A 20,663-nucleotide genomic window follows, 5' to 3' on the forward strand; every position below is an offset into this window, starting at 1 on the left:
AAGTATGCAAAGACCAAGTTGCTGCTTTGCAAATCTGATCAACCGAAGCTTCATTCCTAAACGTCCATGAAGTAGAAACTGACCTAGTAGAATGAGCTGTAATCCTTTGAGGCGGAGTTTTACCCGACTCGACATAAGCATGATGAATTAAAGATTTCAACCAAGATGCCAAAGAAATGGCAGAGGCCTTCTGACCTTTCCTAGAACCAGGAAAGATAAAAAATAGACTAGAAGTCTTTCGGAAATTCTTAGTAGCTTCAACATAATATTTCAAAGCTCTAACTACATCCAAAGAATGCAATGATTTCTCCTTAGAATTCTTAGGATTAGGACATAATGAAGGAACCACAATTTCTCTACTAATGTTGTTAGAATTCACAACCTTAGGTCAAAATTTAAAAGAAGTTCGCAAACACCGCCTTATCCTGATGAAAAATCAGAAAAGGAGACTCACAAGAAAGAGCAGATAATTCAGAAACTCTTCTGGCAGAAGAGATGGCCAAAAGGAACAAAACTTTCCAAGAAAGTAATTTAATGTCCAATGAATGCATAGGTTCAAACGGAGGAGCTTGAAGAGCCCCCAGAACCAAATTCAAACTCCAAGGAGGAGAAATTGACTTAATGACAGGTTTTATACGAACCAAAGCTTGTACAAAACAATGAATATCAGGAAGATTAGCAATCTTTCTGTGAAAAAGAACAGAAAGAGCAGAGATTTGTCCTTTCAAGGAACTTGCAGACAAACCTTTATCCAAACCATCCTGAAGAAACTGTAAAATTCTCGGAATTCTAAAAGAATGCCAGGAAAAATGATCAGAAAGACACCAAGAAATATAAGTCTTCCAGACTCTATAATATATCTCCCTAGATACGGATTTACGAGCCTGTAACATAGTATTAATCACAGAGTCAGAGAAACCTCTTTGACCAAGAATCAAGCGTTCAATCTCCATACCTTTAAATTTAAGGATTTGAGATCCTGATGGAAAAAAGGACCTTGCGACAGAAGGTCTGGTCTTAACGGAAGAGTCCACGGATGGCAAGAGGCCATCCGGACAAGATCCGCATACCAAAACCTGTGAGGCCATGCTGGAGCTACCAGCAGAACAAACGAGCATTCCTTCAGAATCTTGGAGATTACTCTTGGAAGAAGAACTAGAGGCGGAAAGATATAGGCAGGATGATACTTCCAAGGAAGTGACAATGCATCCACTGCTTCCGCCTGAGGATCCCTGGATCTGGACAGATACCTGGGAAGTTTCTTGTTTAGATGAGAGGCCATCAGATCTATTTCTGGAAGTCCCCATATTTGAACAATCTGAAGAAATACCTCTGGGTGAAGAGACCATTCGCCCGGATGTAACGTTTGGCGACTGAGATAATCCGCTTCCCAATTGTCTATACCTGGGATATGAACCGCAGAAACTAGACAGGAGCTGGATTCCGCCCATACCAGAATTCGAGATACTTCTTTCATGGCCAGAGGACTGTGAGTCCCTCCTTGATGATTGATGTATGCCACAGTTGTGACATTGTCTGTCTGAAAACAAATGAACGATTCTCTGTTTAGAAGAGGCCAAGACTGAAGAGCTCTGAAAATTGCACGGAGTTCCAAAATATTGATTGGTAATCTCACCTCCTGAGATTCCCAAACCCCTTGTGCTGTCAGAGACCCCCAAACAGCTCCCCAACCTGTCAGACTTGCATCTGTTGAGATCACAGTCCAGGTTGGAAGAACAAAAGAAGCCCCCTGAACTAAACGATGGTGATCTGTCCACCACGTCAGAGAGTGTCGTACAATCGGTTTTAAAGATATTAATTGAGATATCTTTGTGTAATCAGCGCTGAAGAGGTCGCATGTGAAAACAAGCAAAGGGGATCGCATCCGATGCAGCATCAGGGACAGGAAAAACTTCTGGAATAACTACAGGAGATTTAAAAACCTTATTTAAACGTTTAGATTTAGTATCAAGAGGACCAGAATCCTCTATTTCTAATGCAATTAAGACTTCTTTAAGTAATGAACTAATAAATTCCATTTTGAATAAATATGAAGATTTATCAGCATCAACCTCTGAGACAGAATCCTCTGAACCAGAGGAACCACTATCAGAATCAGAATGATGATGTTCATTTAAACATTCATCTGAAAAATGAGAAGTTTTAAAAGACTTTACGTTTACTAGAAGGGGGAATAACAGACATAGCCTTCTTAATAGATTTAGAAACAAAATCTCTTATGTTAACAGGAACACTCTGAGTATTAGATGTTGATGGAACCACAACAGGTAATGTAACATTACTAAAGGAAATATTATCTGCATTAACAAGTTTGTCATGACATTCATTACAAACAACAGCTGGAGGAACAGATACCACAAGTTTACAACAGATACACTTAACTTTGGTAGATGCAGCACCAGGCAGCGTTTTTCCAGAAGTATCTTCTGACTCAGTGTCAATCTGGGACATCTTGCAATATGTAATAGAAAAAACAACATATAAAGCAAAATTGATCAAATTCCTTAAATGACAGTTTCAGGAATGGGAAAAAATGCCAGTGAACAAGCTTCTAGCAACCAGAAGCAATAAATAATGAGACTTAAATAATGTGGAGACAAAAGTGACGCCCATATTTTTTAGCGCCAAAAAAAAGACGTCCACATTATTTGGCGCCTAAATGCTTTTGGCGCCAAAAATTACGCCACATCCGGAACGCCGACACTTTTGGCGCAAAAAAACGTCAAAAATGACGCAACTTCCGGCGACACGTATGACGCCGGAAATAGAAAAAAACTTTTTGCGCCAAAAAAGTCCGCGCCAAGAATGACGCAATAAAATGAAGCATTTTCAGCCCCCGCGAGCCTAACAGCCCACAGGAAAAAAAGTCAAATTTTAAGGTAAGAAAAAAATGTATTTATTCAAATGCATTATCCCAAATATGAAACTGACTGTCTGAAATAAGGAACGTTGAACATCCTGAGTCAAGGCAAATAAATGTTTGAATACATATATTTAGAATTTTATACAAAATTGCCCAACCATAGCTTAGAGTGTCACAGAAAATAAGACTTACTTACCCCAGGACACTCATCTACATGTAGTAGAAAGCCAAACCAGTACTGAAACGAGAATCAGTAGAGGTAATGGTATATATAAGAGTATATCGTCGATCTGAAAAGGGAGGTAAGAGATGAATCTCTACGACCGATAACAGAGAACCTATGAAATAGACCCCGTAGAAGGAGATCATTGAATTCAAATAGGCAATACTCTCCTCACATCCCTCTGACATTCACTGCACGCTGAGAGGAAAACCGGGCTCCAACCTGCTGCGGAGCGCATATCAACGTAGAATCTAGCACAAACTTACTGCACCACCTCCATAGGAGGCAAAGTTTGTAAAACTGATTTGTGGGTGTGGTGAGGGGTGTATTTATAGGCATTTTGAGGTTTGGGAAACTTTGCCCCTCCTGGTAGGAATGTATATCCCATACGTCACTAGCTCATGGACTCTTGCTAATTACATGAAAGAAAATTGGACTTATTCTTAGCCTTAAAAGGCCTATCCTGTGGGAGGGCATGGCCCTTTCCCCCAGTGATGTCTGAAATAATCTCTTTCAATTCTGGCCCAAAAAGGGTCTTACCTTTGAAAGGAATATTAAGCAATTTTGTCTTGGAAGATACATCCGCCGACCAAGACTTTAGCCAGAGCGCTCTGCGCGCCACAATTGCAAACCCTGAATTTTTCGCCGCTAACCTCGCCAATTGCAAAGCGGCATCTAAAATAAAGGAATTAGCTAAATTAAGTGCGTGAATTCTGTCCATGACTTCCTCATATGGAGTCTCCTTATTGAGCGACTTTTCTAGTTCATCGAACCAAAAACACGCCGCCGTAGTGACAGGAATAATGCACGAAATTGGTTGGAGGAGGAAACCTTGCTGAACAAAAATCTTTTTAAGCAAACCCTTTAATTTTTTATCCATAGGATCTTTGAAAGCACAATTGTCCTCAATGGGAATAGTCGTGCGTTTGGCTAACGTAGAAACTGCCCCCTCAACCTTAGGGACTGTTTGCCATGTGTCCTTCCTTGGGTCGACCATGGGGAACATTTTCTTAAATATAGGAGGTGGGACAAAAGGTATGCCTAGTTTCTCCCACTCCTTAGTCACTATGTCCGCCACCCTTTTAGGTATCGGAAAGGCATCAGGGTGCACCGGGACCTCTAGGAATTTGTCCATTTTGCACAATTTTTCTGGAATGACCAAAGAGTCACAATCATCCAGCGTAGTTAGTACCTCCTTAAGTAAGGCGCGGAGATGCTCTAACTTAAATTTAAACGTCACAACATCAGGTTCTGCCTGTTGAGAAATTCTTCCTGAATCAGACATTTCTCCCTCCGACAAACCCTCCCTCACTGCCAATTCTGACTGGTGTGAGGGTATGACAGATAAATTATCGTCAGCGCACTCTTGCTCTACTGTATTTAAAACTGAGCAATCACGCTTTCTTTGAAATGCTGGCATTTTGGATAAAATATTAGCTATAGAATTATCCATTAATGCCGTTAATTGTTGCATAGTAACAAGCATTGGCGCGCTAGATGTACTAGGAATCGCCTGCGCGGGCATAACTGGTATTGACACAGAAGGAGAGGATGATGAACTATCCCCACTACCTTCATTTGAGGAATCATCTTGGGCAACCTTATTAAATGTGACAGTACTGTCCTTACTTTGTCTGGACGCCATGGCACAATTATCACATACATTTGAAGGGGGGGCCACCTTGGCCTCCATACATACAGAACATGATCTATCTGAAGGTACAGACATGTTAGACAGACTTATACAGGCTATTAATGCAATAAAACCGTTTTTAAACAAAACCGTTACTGTCTCTTTAAATGTTAAACAGAGCACACTTTATTTCTGGATATGTGAAAAACTATGAAGGAAATATCCGATCTTTACCAAATTTGCACCCTAGTGTCTTAATGCCTTAAAAGTATTGCACCCCAATTTTCAAGATTGTAACCCCTTAAATGAGGAAATCTGAGCTGTTTTATCAATTAGCAACTTTAAACCCACTACAGTCCCAGCCACAGCGTTTGCTGCGGCTTCACCTGTCCTTGGGAGTTATTCGACACAAAAATAAGCCTTCCAGGAATGTTTTTAATGGCCACCAGACCCTCTCACATGAAGCTGCATGCACTGCATCCAAAAGAAACTGCGCAATTATGGCGCGAAAATTAGGCTCTGCCTACTAGAGTGAAAGGCCCTTCCTGACTGGGAAGGTGTCTAAACGACTGCCTGGCGCCTAAAAACGTTCCCCAATTATTCTCAGGTTTTAAAAACACTTCAAACCGTATATAAATATTGAATAAAGCAATCGATTTAGCCCACAAGAGTGTCAACCAGTATATAGCCCATTAATAAGCCTTCATTCTGTTATGAGTCTAAGAAAATGGCTTACCGATCCCAAAGAGGGAAAATGACAGTCTTCTAGCATTACACAGTCTTGTTAGAAAATGGACTAGTCATACCTTGAGCAGAAAAGTCTGCAAACTGTTCCCCCCAACTGAAGTTCTCTGGGCTCAACAGTCCTGCGTGGGAACAGCAATTGATTTTAGTTACTGCTGCTAAAATCATACTCCTCTTTTAAACAGAACTCTTCATCCTTTTCTGTTTTAGAGTAAATAGTACAAACCGGCACTATTTTAAAATAACAAACTCTTGATAGAAGAATAAAAAACTACAACTAAACACCACATACTCTTCACCATCTCCGTGGAGATGCTACTTGTTCAGAGCGGCAAAGAGAATGACTGGGGGGTGGAGCCTGAGGAGGGGCTATATGGGCAGCTTTTGTAGTGCTCTTTGCCATTTCCTGTTGGGGAAGAGAATATTCCCACAAGTAAGGATGACGCCGTGGACCGGACACACCAATGTTGGAGAAAAGGCAGTTACACTAACAAAATTTTTACAGTGTATGTAACAAGTCAGCAGAGCATTGCACCCACTTGCAAATGGATGATTAACCCCTTAATAACAAAAACAGAATAATAAATGGCAAAAACGTTTTTTAAACACAGTCACAACAACTGCCACAGTCTACTGCGATTGTTACCCTCCTCAAACACGACTTTGAAGCCTTTTGAGCCCTTCAGAGATGTCCTGTATCATGCAGAGGGAAGCTGAATGTCTGTCAGTATTTTTATCTGCACAGAAAAGCACTAAAATAGGCCCTTCCCACTCATATTGGAACAGTGGAAAGCCTGTTACTAGGCAAAAATCAAGCCAGCCATGTGGAAAAAAACTAGGCCCCAATAAGTTTTGTCACCAAACATATATAAAAACGATTAACATGCCAGGAAACGTTTTATATTACACTTTTATAAGAGTATGTATCTCTGTTAATAAGCCTGATACCAGTCGCTATCACTGCATTTAAGGCTTAACTTACATTAATCCGGTATCAGCAGCATTTTTCTAGCAAATTCCATCCCTAGAAATATGTTAACTGCACATACCTTATTACAGGAAAACCTGCACGCTATTCCCCCTCTGAAGTTACCTCACTCCTCAGAATATGTGAGAACAGCAATGGATCTTAGTTACTTCTGCTAAGATCATAGAAATCACAGGCAGATTCTTCTTCTAATGCTGCCTGAGATGAAATAGTACACTCCGGTACCATTTAAAAATAAACTTTTGATTGAAGTTAAAAAACTAACTATAATACACCACTCTCCTCTTACTACGTCCATCTTTGTTGAGAGTTGGAAGAGAATGACTGGATATGGCAGTGAGGGGAGGAGCTATATAGCAGCTCTGCTGTGGGTGATCCTCTTGCAACTTCCTGTTGGGAAGGAGAATATCCCACAAGTAATGGATGATCCGTGGACTGGATACACTTAACAAGAGAAAATTTGGCGCCAAGTATGACGCACGACGTAACGTAAACTTTTTTGGCGCCAAAAATGACCGGAAATGACACACTTGCGTCACTAATGACGCCACCGTGTGAAAGGTCTCGGGGTCACGTATGACGCCGGAAATGACGAAGTTGCGTCATAAACGTATCTTTTCGCGCCAAAAAAAGTTTGCGCCAAAAATGACGCAATAAAGTCTAGCATTTGACGCACCCGCGGGCCTAACACCCGCAATTGCAAAAAAGTAGTCAAATTGAAAAAAGACTAAACCCCAGGTAAGAAATAAATTTCTTAGTGTTTACATTCTCAAATATGAAACTGACAGTCTGCAGAAGGAAATACATAAACCTGACTCATTGCAAATATAAGTACAATACATATATTGAACTTTATATAAATGCATAAAGTGCCAAACCATAGCTGAGGTGTCTTAAGTAATAAAAACATACTTACCAAAAGACACCCATCCACATATAGCAGATAGCCAAACCAGTACTAAAACAGTTATTAGTAGAGGTAATGGTAAATTGAGAGTATATCGTCGATTTAAAAAGGGAGTTAGGAGATTAATCTCTACGACCGATAACAGAGAACCCATGAAATAGACCCCCGCTAGGGAAATCATCGTATTCAATAAGTGATACTCCCTTCACGTCCCTCTGACATTCGCTGTACTCTGAGAGGAATCGGGCTTCAACAACGCTGAGAAGCGCATATCAACGTAGAAATCTTAGCACAAACTTACTTCACCACTTCCACAGGAGGCAAAGTTTGTAAAACTGAATTGTGGGTGTGGTGAGGGGTGTATTTATAGGCATTTTGAGGTTTGGGAAACTTTGCCCCTCCTGGTAGGATTGTATATCCCATATGTCACTAGCTCATGGACTCTTGCCAATTACATGAAAGAAAAAGCTATTTTTGAAATATTTTGCTATTAGCCTATTTTACAGTTGTCAAAATTAAACTTTAAAAGGGCAAGTCATATTGTGTATTGTTCTACATTCATTATGTTTTAGTGCCTCTTTACTATCATACATTAGGGGGATATCTGTGTAAACATGAAGAAATAGGAGAAACTATTTATAAAAATGTAATGTTCTGGTACTTTAAAAGGCAGTATAAGAATTTGATGTCATAAGTGTAAGGCGCATAGAGTAGAGTATTAAAGGTGCATATAGTAGAATCTTGGTTATGAAAAGCTCTATACCTGTAAATACAGTCTTTAACTGCACTAACCCTAGGCCTAGACAACAACAAAGCAAACCCAGCAGTGCAATCAGTATTATTAACAAAGAGGCTTAGGCTATGGGTACTGGGTGCCTACATGAGCAGTAAAATGTATAGCTCATATAGGCAGTATAGGCACCCAGTACACTCACTGACAGTCTGACGCCCATAGCCTGAGCCTCTTTGTTAATAATACTGATTGCATTGCTTTGTTTTGGTCTAGGGTCTAAGTTTATTATTGGTGTTTTTTACACTACACCACCAGGGTTGGGCAAAAACATCCTGCACTGTGCAAACTGCAAAACCTAAGTTAACCCATCTACTTCTGAGAAAAGAAAAGCCAGAGCAATGTGTGCACGCCTACCAACCAAATATATAATGTAGTACAAAAAGATTGTGGCTGGTGCAAATAAAATGCAATCAAAGACTGATGCCTAGTGCAGTTTGCACTATTAAGCTATGTAGCTGGATGATTCCTACTACCATAACTGGGTTCATAAATAACCACACATAATATATAAAAAAGCCTGTCCTAAACCTTATTTATGTGGTACAATTTAATTGCTCGGTGATGTCTCTGCAAGACTTGCAGAGATATCACTGAGCAATTAAATTTTAGTTTTTACCACAGAACAGAAATAAGATTTAAGACACTAAGACAGGCTTTTTTTAAAAAAAAATATATAATGTGTGGTTATTCAACTATTTAGCCCACTTATGGTAGTAGTAATCACCCAGCTACATAGCCTAATAGTGCAAACTGCACTAGGCATCAGTCCTTGCATTTTATTTGCACCTGCCACAATCTTTTTGTACAACAATATATATTTGATTTTGCACAGGTTGGCAGGCGTGCACACCTCTAGCCTTTCTTCTCTCAGTATCAGATGGGTTAACTTAAGCTTTGCAGTTTGCGCAGTGCAAGATCCTATATTTAGTGAGCAATATAATGCAAGGTCAATATATTGGAGCTGGTATTGGAGCTGAATTTGAGATATATTTATTACTTTATTGCATGGTTTTATCTGCTGGTATTGGAGCTGAATTTGAGATATATTTATTACTTTATTGCATTATTATTATTATTATTATTTGTAGAGCGCCAACAGATTCTGCAGCGCTATTAACAAAGACGGAGTACAACAAAACAATTATAGGGATCAAATGGGTAGAGGGCCCTGCCAAGAGTTGCACTGTTGTAGTTCGCTCTTGAGAAGGTGATCAACAAACAGCTGGACTCTTAGGCTTACATGCTAAGGGGGTTCAGGGGATAGCAATGGAGGAGAGGAACTGGTATAAAGAAAGGTTAGCGTAGGTTGTATGCATCCTTGAACAGTAAAGTCTTTAGGGAGCTCTTGAAGCTTTTAAAACTAGAAGAGAGTCTTGTGGAGTGAGGCAGAGTTCCACAAGATGGGAGCCAGTCTGGAGAAGTCCTGTAAACGGGAGTGTGATGAGGTGATGAGAGGAGGAGAGTAGAAGGTCGTGAGCAGAGCGAAGGGGACGGGAGGGAGAGTATCTGGAGACAAAGTCTGAGATATAGGGGAGAGCAGTGCAGTTGAGGGCTTTGTATGTCAGAATGAGAATTTTGTGTTTGATCCTAGAGGCAAGAGGAAGCCAGTGAAGAGATTGGCAGAGAGGTGCAGCAGATGAAGAGCGACGTGTAAGGAAGAGGAGTATGGCAGAGGCATTCATTATGGATTGTAAAGGAGCTAGGCAGTAGGTGGGGAGACCAGAGAGGACAGAGTTGCAGTAATCGAGGCGGGAGAAAATGAGAGAGAGTGGATTAAAATCTTAGTTGTGTCTTGGGTAAGGAAGTGTCTAATTTTAGAGATGTTTTTAAGGTGGAAGTGGCAGGCTTTAGCCAATGACTGAATGTAAGGAGTGAAAGAAAGATCTGAGTCAAATGTGACCCCGAGACATCGGCATGCGGGGTAAGGGTAATGATGGAGTTGTCGACAGTTAGAGAGATTGGGGGTGGAGAGTTTAGAAGAAGGGGGGGGGAATAAGGAGCTCAGTTTTGGAGAGATCTAGCTTGAGGTAGTGAGAGGACATCCAGTTGGAGATGTGAGAAAGACAGTTAGTGACACGGGTTAGCAAGGAAGGAGAAAGCTCTGGTGCAGAGAAGTAGATTTGGGTGTCATCTGCATACATATGATATTGTAAACCGTGGGACTTTATTAGGGAACCTAGTGATGACGTGTAGATTGAGAAGGGGACCGAGGACAGAGCCTAGCAGTACTCCGACAGAAAGTGGTGACGGGGCAGAGGAGGCCCCAGAGAAGGCTACACTAAAGGTACGGTTTGACATGTAGGAAGAGAGCCACGAGAGGGCTGTGTCACATATGCCGAAGGATTGGAGGGTTTGGAGCAAGAGAGGGTGGTCAACAGTGTGCATGGTTTTATCTGCTGGTATTGGAGCTGTATTGGAGATATATTTATTACTTTACTACATGGTTTTATCTGCTGGTATTGGAGCTGTATTGGAGATATATGCATTACTTTTACTACATCTGCTGGTATTGGGTTAGGCACCTTTTAAACTTTATAGAGCAATCCCTTGTTAGGCTAAAATTTAGGCAAGGACAGGTTGTGTGTGCTCCATTGAGCAGGGCTGCATGCAATGTCTTTTTCAGCTTCTTACACTCATAATAGGAAACTAGGAGTGGATTTGTGGCACCTCTTAATATGGTAAATTATTTTTCTTTTCACAACACAGAAGTGAGTAGAGAAGAAATTGTGTATCATTCTACTTGCTAAGTAACTGGCAATGTGAAACAGAATTGTGTGAATGGGTATGTGAGCAGAGTGTGTGTGTGTGTGTATAGTGTGTGTAGTGTGTGTGTGTAGTGTGTGTCAGTGAGCAGAGCATGTGTGCTTTATTCTCCATGTAATCAACACATTTCAAATGAGCTGGTGGTTTAGTGCAGTGTTTCTCAACCATGATCCTCAAGTACCCCCAACAGGTCAGGTTTTCATTAAAGCTGAATCGGTGAACTTGCTCTCATCCATCAGCTGATTATTTCACCTGTGCACTGGTTCAGCTATAATTAAAACCTTGTCTGTTGGGGGTACTCAAGGCCCGCGGTATATGTGTTTCTCTGGCGTATCATATCTAGTGCCTCACCAGCCTCTGACCTCACCGCACATCACTGACACTAACAGACTGTATCTAAGGCATCAAAGATGTACACTTGTCAGAAATAGCAGAAGGTATCTTTATCCCTTGCAATAACCCTGTATGATACAGAGAGGGCTCAGAGAAGTATATAATTCTACATACTGTGTCAGAAAAGAGATCCGCATATATATCAGTCTTCTCCTCTCTCACAAATAAGGTGACAAAACAGACCAGTCACAAAATCATCAATCAGTAAGTGGCAGATAGAATCAGGTGCTTTAATAAACTCACTTTTGTAATGAGCTCCAATTCCTCAACATATCTTCGCTCTGTCTCTAGTAGCTCTTTTGCTGTTCGTGCTCTCTTACGATCCCAACGTTCTCTCTGGTCCTCCAAGGTGCAGGTCTCTCTCTGAGCATTATCATGCCTCCACCGTCCCCGCTCCATATCTAAAATAAAAACAGATTTGCTGTGACCCTGTGTACAAACCGTACAAAGAATGAATAAAGCTGAGCGAGGCTCAATACATTTATGCAGCATAGGGAGAAATACAGATAAATGTTATCACAACTACTTATTATACACAACTCACCATCTCAATAAATGTTCACCAAGAATCATAATTTACAGCAACCAATCATCACCACGCAGCAACACCAACACACACAGATTTCACTAACATGACCAAGACACAAAGGGTTAACCTGAATATATATTCACTCTGATTTATTCACATACACACTTTCCTAATCATTACCATTTCCCTACTTTCATCAAATTATTCATCTCTTGCATCATACTTCATTCAAAATTAAAAATGTTTTCACTATTATTACCCACATAATTATTGGCTATTTATATGCCAAACCTCCAAAACCACTATAACCAACCAAATATCTTGTATGATTATTGCAACAATGTTACTAGTGTAACTATCCTTGTCTGGTTCACAAATATCATATAGATATTAATTATTCATTAAAAACGAAATAGTGGGGCATGTCCGAACCGAGGCCGTGTATGGTCGCATTTTCCCTGAGCTCCTACTGAGTACTCAATCTGCTGGTTATAAGAGAAATCCCACAGCGCAATAACATATCTTATTACCTATAAAGTTATACTGCTTAACAGCACTTGATTATTTGGAAAATTGTACTGTATTTTTGAAGTTTGAGCAAGGCATCGGACGATAGAGGCCTAGAGCAGCAGCTCATACATAGGCAGCGCCACCCCCCTCGAGTAATCGAGGTTCCTTGTCTACATTGGACATAGCATCACCTCTGTGCCGACATCCTTATACTACTTGTATATCCAAAACTACAAGCTGCTAAATCGCATCATACAAGGATTTGCCCAGCACACTGTATATCCCAAAAGGGAAAGATCCCTCTACAAAATGGCTGCAGTGAATAATATAGGAACGCCAGCTTCAAATACAAACCCTCAATTTGCAAACTTTGAGCGGCTTATGAACTCTCTGATGGAAAGAGCTCCGTATGATTGGTTGATGCAAAAGATATATGCAAGCAACACTCCACAAACAACCGTGGAAAAAGAATCAAGACAGCGTTACACAGGAAGATGCCAGGACAGCCAAGAGCATGGTAACAAAACTCAATACAAACCAAGGTCCCACACCATCCACACTACATCCTGTCTTGGTGATGAAGAAAATGATGGGAAATTCACTGCATCAAGGGATACTTGTTAAATTCTACCACTCTAATTGATAAGCAAACCGGCCTTTTTACAACATATTGTCCGGGATATGCCTACCAGGAGACCTTATTGCCAAAGGTGCCGGCCAGAATACAAAAGTGTATACCTCAAGCAGGCATTATATTAGTGCAAACTGAGCCTTTAAAAAGGGGTTTGCTGGGGGTCCCAGGACAGATATAAACAATACTTTGCCAAGCCTGGATCAAAGCACCTCAATGGATATCTATTATGAGGCACCTGAGATAAAGCTTAAAGTTTCAGATGAGTTATTTGACACAGTAGGATTCACAGTTCTTATGGATCCTCAGAACAGCGAAGAGAGCGCTGACCACGTGTGCAACCTGGCAAGGTCTGGCAAGTATTTACAAGAAGCACAATTAATTTTCCCCAACACCATATATTCTGGGCAGCTGGACGTAGGGGGCTGATAACTTGCAAGTGAACTCCTACTGCATACCGTCAAGCATACTGTTCAGATAATGATGGTAAAAGCAAATCTACAGTGTTGAATTGTTTAGTTTGATTTATGCTTTAAGTAGTTCATGCGTTAACATTCATTGTTACGTACTATAGCAAATGGACTTATGTATAGAAAATGTTAAGGACTAAATTGGCAGATATTCACATATTAGGGTTGCAATCTTTCAATGATAACAGTTAATGTTCCTTGTGCGGCTTGCGGACGGAGCTGCTGAAAGGAAGACAGAATGATTACATCTCTCAAACATACAGATGCCGTATTTGTAAAATAAGTCTCAATAGCACAATACATTGTATATAACCAGATGTACAATTCTCCCTTTACCCCAAGAAGGATGTCATAGCTTTGTCAGCAGTCCTCAGCTAACCCATAATATATAAAGTCACATTTGGGCACCATGTTACCATGTAGCCAGAGACATAAAACCTTTATTTGCCATTTTTAACCATTTATCCATAGGGACACAGTATCTTTACAACATAGCACTTGCTCACCCAATGTAGACCTTTATGTTTATTTATTTATTATATGTTTATTTTATGTTTCTATGTGGTCTATTCAGCAGGGGTATAGGTTGAGGTTCATCGAATATAGCTCACATATCCAATTAATAGATTTAAACAGCACCCTTTAACATAGGAACACTTTATCTGTTCTTATATTTCATTAAACGTTTCACAGGATCTCCTTTTGTTACCCATTAAGTTTAACATCCAGACTTACAATGGCTTAGAAAGTTAAAAATGATGTGAGCACTGTATATGCATATGGTCTACTGTATGGATTGTTTTATGTTACAAATGTTTATGTCTCTATGTAATGTACACCATATTGACTTAAATTTTATTGTGAAACCTCAATCATTTCAATAAAGCTCCTTTGAAAATTAAAAAAAACAAAAAACAAAATAGTAAAGATTAAGTCAATCTGCATAATTCTTGAATGTATTGCATGCAACTGATCCTATTAGGAACCAGTAGACATACCAATAGATATTGATAGAAAATCTAAGAGCATTTCAGATAGGCACATGACTACTAACCAATAACTATTAATTTTTACTCCGGTCACGTGACCTGTTCAGAACCAATAGGATTCCTTTAAAAAAATGAGTTAAAACTTTCATATAAGTTACAGGGCAAATACAAAAACATAATTTATGCTTACCAGATAAATTCCTTTCCTTCTGGATAGGCAGAGTCCACGTCTTCATTTCTTACGGATGGGAAATACAACACCTGGCCACCAGGAGGAGGCAAAGACACCCCAGCCAAAGGCTTAAATATCCCTCCCACTTCCTCATTACCCCAGTCATTCTGCCAAGGGAACAAGGAAAAGTAGGAGAAACATCAGGGTATAAATCGTGCCAGAAGAATAAAATAAATAGGGGACCGCCCATAGACGAGGAAAAATGGGCAGGGCCGTGGACTCTCCCTATCTGGAAGGAAAGATAATTTATGCTTACCAGATAAATTTGTTTTCCTTCCTAAGATAGGGAGAGTCCACGGCTTCATTCCTTACTGTTGGGAAAACTATACCCACGCTCCAGAGGACACTGAATGAATAACGGGAGGGAACAAAAAGGAAGAGGCAGACCCTATTCTGAGGGCACCACAGCCTGCAAAACTTTTCTCCCAAAAGCCAGGTAGCCGCCTTACAAATCTGGGAGAGGATAAGCAGGCACTACTAAAAGGTGCTGTAGTAAAATTTCAAAATTTATTGAGCAAAAATAAAAAGTTGATAACTGAAGCAGCAGGTCAGATAGACATACAGACAAGACTGACGCGTTTCGCGCACCCTAGTGGCGCTTACTCATAGACATGACAATTACACTAAGAGAGCCCTTTATATATGAATAAACTGAGTACAATTGGCTAATCCATAGCCGTTACCAACCAAGTGATTAAAAACAATCAGTAAACCCAGATGAATTCATAACCGCAGGAACTCTGGTGTAACAAACAGATCCAACTAGAGATAAATAACAAAACTATTTAGCTAAAACACAATTAATGCTTAAATAATTTATACACAATCTATGTATAAATTATTTAAGCATGAATTGTGACATCTCTCCGCCTTACAAATCTGATCCATAGAGGTCTCGTTCTTAAAGGTCCAAGAGGAAGCCACTGCTCTAGAAGAATGAGCAGTTATCCTTTCAGATGTCCCGCTGTCTCGTAAGCTAAGCGGATGACACTCCTTAACCAAAAAGATAGGGAAGTCCAAGTAGCCTTCTGTCCCTTACGCTTCCCAGAATAGACAAAAAATAAAGAGGAAGATTGTCTAAACTCCTTCGTAGCCTGAAGAGAGAACTTCAAGGCGCGAACCACATTCAAATTGTGAAGAAAGAGTTCCTTCGATAAAGAAGGATTAGGACACAAGGAAGGAACCACAATCTCCTGATTGATGTTGCGATCTGACATAACCTTAATAAGAAAACCTAATTTAGTACGTAAAACTGCCTTATCTTCATGAAAAATCAGATAAGGGGGCTCACATAGGAAAGCAGAGATCTCAGAGGCAATAGCCAATAAAAAGAGAACCTTCCAAGATAATTTAAAGTCAACGGAATGCAGAGGCTCAAACGGAACCTGTTGCAAAACCCGAACAACAAGATTTAGGCTCCAAGGAGTAGCCCCAGATCTGAACACAGGTCTGATCCTAATCAGAGCCTTAACAAAGGACTGCACGTCTGGATGCTCAGCCAGTCTCTTGTGCAATAAAACCGACAGGGCCAAAATCTGTCCCCTCAGGGAACCAGCAGAAAGGCCCTTCTCCAGCCCATCCTGGAGAAAAGATAAGATCCTAGCAACCTTAACTCTGTGCCAGGAAAAACCACGCTCTTCACACCTTGTGGTAGATACTCTGAGTAACTGGTTTACGAGCTTGAATAAGAGTATCAATGACACTCAGAGAAACCTCTCTTGGCTAAGACTAAGCATTCAATCTCCACGCAGTCAGCCTCAGAGAATCTAGATTTTGATGAACAAATGGATCTTGTATCAGCAGGTCTCTGCGACAAGGTAACTTCCACAGAGATGAGGACATCCCCACTAGATGGCGCAATCAGGATTACTGATACTCGCTCCTGCTTGATGCGGGCCACCACTCGAGGAAGAAGCAGTAATGGAGGAAAAAGATAGGAGTTTAAAACTCCAGGGCACTGCTAGTGCATCTATTAGATCCGCTTGAGGATCTCTCCACCTCGACCTGTACCTGGGTAGCTTGGTATTGAGACGGGATGCCATGAGATCTATGTCTGGTCTCCCGCACTTGCTGCATATCTCTGCAAACACCTTGGGATGGAGAGATTTCCAGTTGAGAAAATCCGCCTCCCAGTTTTCCACACCCGGAAAGTGGATCGCTGACAGCTAACAGCCGTGAGCCTCCGCCCACTCCAGAATCCAAGATACTTTCTTCATCGCCAAGGAACTTCTCGTTCCCCCCCTGATGGTTGATGTAAGCCCCGAGGTTATATTGTCTGATTGGAATGTGATAAACTGGGACGAACCCAGAAATGGCCAAGCCTTCAAGGCCTTGAATATTGCCTGTAGTTCCAAAATATTGATCGGAAGGGAGGACTCCTCCTGAGTCCACAACCCCTGTGCCTTCCTGGCACCCCAAACAGCTCCCCATCCGGATAGGGACAGATTATCTGGATAGAGCCACCAAGAGAGCAATTCTCTCGACCGGCTGTCTAATACAATCTGTTGAGACAGATCTGAATGATCGCCGTTCCACTTCCTTTAGCATGCACAGTTGTAAAAGTCTGAGACTGAACCTGGCAAATGGAATAATTCCATACAGGACACCATGAGACCAATCACCTCCATACACTGAGCCACATAGGGACACAAGGAGGTCCGGAGGGCAAGACATGCCGAAGTTAGCTTGCAACGTCTCTGGTCTGTTAGAAATATCCTCAAGGATATGGAGTCTATTATAGTACCAAGAAGCTCCACCCTGATACTTGGGATACGATAACTCTTTTCCAAGTTCATCTTCCATCCATGTGATCGAAGAAGACTGAGAAGGGATTCTGAGAATTCTTCCGCAAGATGAAATGATAGTACTTGCACCAGAATATCGTCCAAGTATGGGGCTACTGCAATACCCTGAGTTCTGACAACGGCTAGAAGAGCCCCCAGAACCTTCATAAAGATTCTTGGAGCAGTAGCTAAGCCAAAACGGAAGGGCAATGAACTGGAAGTGCTGGTCCAGGAATGCAAACCTCAGGAACTGAAATTGTTCCCTGTGGATTGGAACATGAAGGTAAGCGTCCTTCAGATCTATAGTAGTCATAAACTGGCCTTCCTGAATTAAAGGAAGGATGGACATTATCGTCTCCATCTTGAAGGAAGGGACACTGAGAAATTTGTTTAAGCACTTTAAGTCCAGAATTGGGCGGAAAGTTCCCTCCTCCTTTGGGACCATGAAAAGGTTTGAATAAAACCCCAAACCTCTTTCTTCGATAGGCACCGGGACAACAACTCCTAAGGAGGATAGATCCTGAATGCACCCTAGAAAGGCATCCCTCTTTTCTGGTCTGGTAGAGAAGAGAAGGAATCTGCCCCTTAGAGGATGAGATTTGAAGTCTATCTTGTATCCCTGATATATCACCTCCAGGATCCTGTACGTCCTTGAACCAGGCATCTGAAAAAAAGTGACAGTCTGCCCCCTACACGATCCAATCCCCTTCATGACTATTTGTTTTCAGCTGACTTCTTATTCTGCTTGGATTTATTCCAGGACTGAGCCTGCTTCCAAGTACTCTTGGGTTGCTCGGGCTTGGAGGAGGATTGTTGTCGTTGGGATTTGTCAGAACGAAAGGAACAAAGATTAGAAGATTGTCTTCCCTTAGACTTGTTCTTATCTTGCGGTAGGAAGGCATCCTTGCCTCCGGTAACCGTAGAAATAATGGAGTCCAGGCCTGGACCAAATAAAATATTTCCCTTGAAGGGAAGAGAAAGGAGTCTGGACTTAGAAGTCATATCCACAGACCAAGACTTCAACCAGAGCGCCCGGCGGGCTAGGACCACAAAGCCAGAGGCCTTTGCATTTAGGTGAATAATTTGCATGTTTGCATCACAGATAAAAGAAATAGCAATTCTCAAAGCTTTAATTCTGTCTTGAATATCCTCGAGGGGAGACTCCACTTCAATGAGTTCCGACAATGAGTCGCACCAGTCGGTAGTCGCTCCGGCAACCATGGCAACTGCAGCCACCGGTTGAGACAAAAATCCTGTATGTTGAAACATCTTTCTCAGAAAGGTTTCCATTTTCTTATCCATCGTCTCTCTGAACGAAGAACTATCCTCAAGAGGTATAGTAGTACATTTAGCAAGCGTAGAGATAGCCCCATCCACCTTAGGAATGGAGCCCCACAAATTCAGCTGAGTCCAGGACCGGGAACAAACTTATTAAAAATAGACGCGGGGGAAAAGGAAGAACCATCTTAACCGGCACAGGAAAAGTCAAACTGTTCAATAACCCCCTTCAGAGGATATTAACCCTAGATCCTATCAAGGTATAAAAGAGCCACACTGTGACCCTGTTACAGCATTTATGTGTAAAAATTGAAACAATCTTACCTCCAGGATCCATGCTGTGGAACAGAACTCAGCCTCTCAAGTGTGACAGTCTTATAGCAGCACTCCTGACATGGACTTGAGTGAAAGAAAGCAGGCAGTGAAACTCGTTAACACTGATTAGCAGTAGTCTGGATGATTTTGCAGAAAAACTTTCCCTGCATCTCCAGACTAACTTTCATCAATACTTTCACTTAGAGGTTGACATGACTACTTAAAACTCCAGTCCTATATCGAAGGGCAGATACCCTTTTTCAGGACTCTCCAAATCTTCAGCCACTTCTCAGCCACCTCCTAACGTGACGAAAAGGCAAAGAATGATTGGGGTAATGAGGAAGTGGGAGGGATATTTAAGCCTTTGGCTGGGGTGTCTTTGCCTCCTCCTGGTGGCCAGGTGTTGTATTTCCGAGTAGTAAGTAATGAACCCTTGGACTATCCCTATCTTAGGAAGGAAACTTGTATATTTCAGATATTTTAGCAAGATTCATGCACTTAAAGATAAAATACTACATATTGTATTTTTTAATTAGTCTTTTTTATTAAAGGGATAGGAAAGTCAAAATTAAACTTGCATTATTCAGATAGAGTATGTAATTTTAAGACACTTAGATTCACTTCTATTTTCAAATGTGCTTCGTTCTCTTGGAATTCATTGTTGAAAAAGAGTACGCACATATACACTAGTGGGAGCTAGTTGCGGTTGGTGCCTGCACACCCCAGAGGCAGAACTTTTTTTTACATTCTGCAATGACATTTTTTAATCAAAAATTTTCTGCAGGTCATTTTGAAATGAAATGCCTTTTTAAATTAGGCAGTTCTTCTAAAGCACCAGCTCAAACTGATTAACTGGAATATAAAGCATTTTTTTTTAAGTTTTACATATATTGCAGTAGTTAAAAAGAGGAAGACATCAATCATTTCGCTGCTGCTTTGCAGTGCTACCCCGTATTTGACTGTTCTCATCAAAAAGTGCTTCGCTGTGGTTGCACTGTGTTAAGGAAAATGGACACAATGCTGCCAGAGCAAAGCACTGTTTAAAGGGTACAACCTGTTGCGGAGCAGCTCTACAAAGTGTAAGTGCTAACGGTTCCCTCATGTGCACTGTTCTTTCTGCAGACATTCTGCATTTTCTGTGATGACATCTCAGATCACAGCATGTTCTGCTTTGGAGCTGCACACATTTGTCTCTAGATTCAGTTAGCTAGCAGTAGTGCAATGCTGTTCCTTCAGCAAAGGATAACGAGAGAATGAAGCACATCAGATAATAGAAGTAAATTAGAAAGTTGTTTAAAATTGTATGTTCTATCCAAATCATGAAAGAAAAATGTTTTAGTTTCCTGTCCCTTTAATGCCTTGTATTAGCATCTGACTATGTATAAGCAATGTGTTCAAATGTCACCATAGTAACCACATGATGATGTGTATATAAGGCACCATATTTTCACAGTTTGCATATGCCTGAGGAAACATATTGAAGCTGAGAAACGCACTGCATATTTGAATCTGGTTTTATTTTTTATTAAATGTACTCTAGTAGTCCTGTCTTGTACTACCTTGGTTTCTACATTGCTATAGGAAATATTGGTACCTAG

The 20,663-nt window shown here is 41.0% G+C and overlaps 1 protein-coding gene across 1 annotated transcript in view; it reads right to left on the bottom strand.

The window, feature by feature from the left end:
- The window catches only part of ARHGEF39 (Rho guanine nucleotide exchange factor 39), a 619,672-nt gene that overhangs the window by 519,426 nt on the left and 79,583 nt on the right, over window positions 1-20,663 (bottom strand). The window contains exon 2 of the mRNA XM_053696961.1: window positions 11,572-11,729. Within this exon, the coding sequence (XP_053552936.1) occupies window positions 11,572-11,727 (156 nt within the window). The 5' untranslated portion in view covers window positions 11,728-11,729. The remainder of the gene's footprint in view (window positions 1-11,571; window positions 11,730-20,663) is intronic.

The sequence above is a fragment of the Bombina bombina genome, chromosome 1 (genome assembly GCF_027579735.1).
Source record: "Bombina bombina isolate aBomBom1 chromosome 1, aBomBom1.pri, whole genome shotgun sequence".
NCBI lineage: Eukaryota > Metazoa > Chordata > Amphibia > Anura > Bombinatoridae > Bombina > Bombina bombina.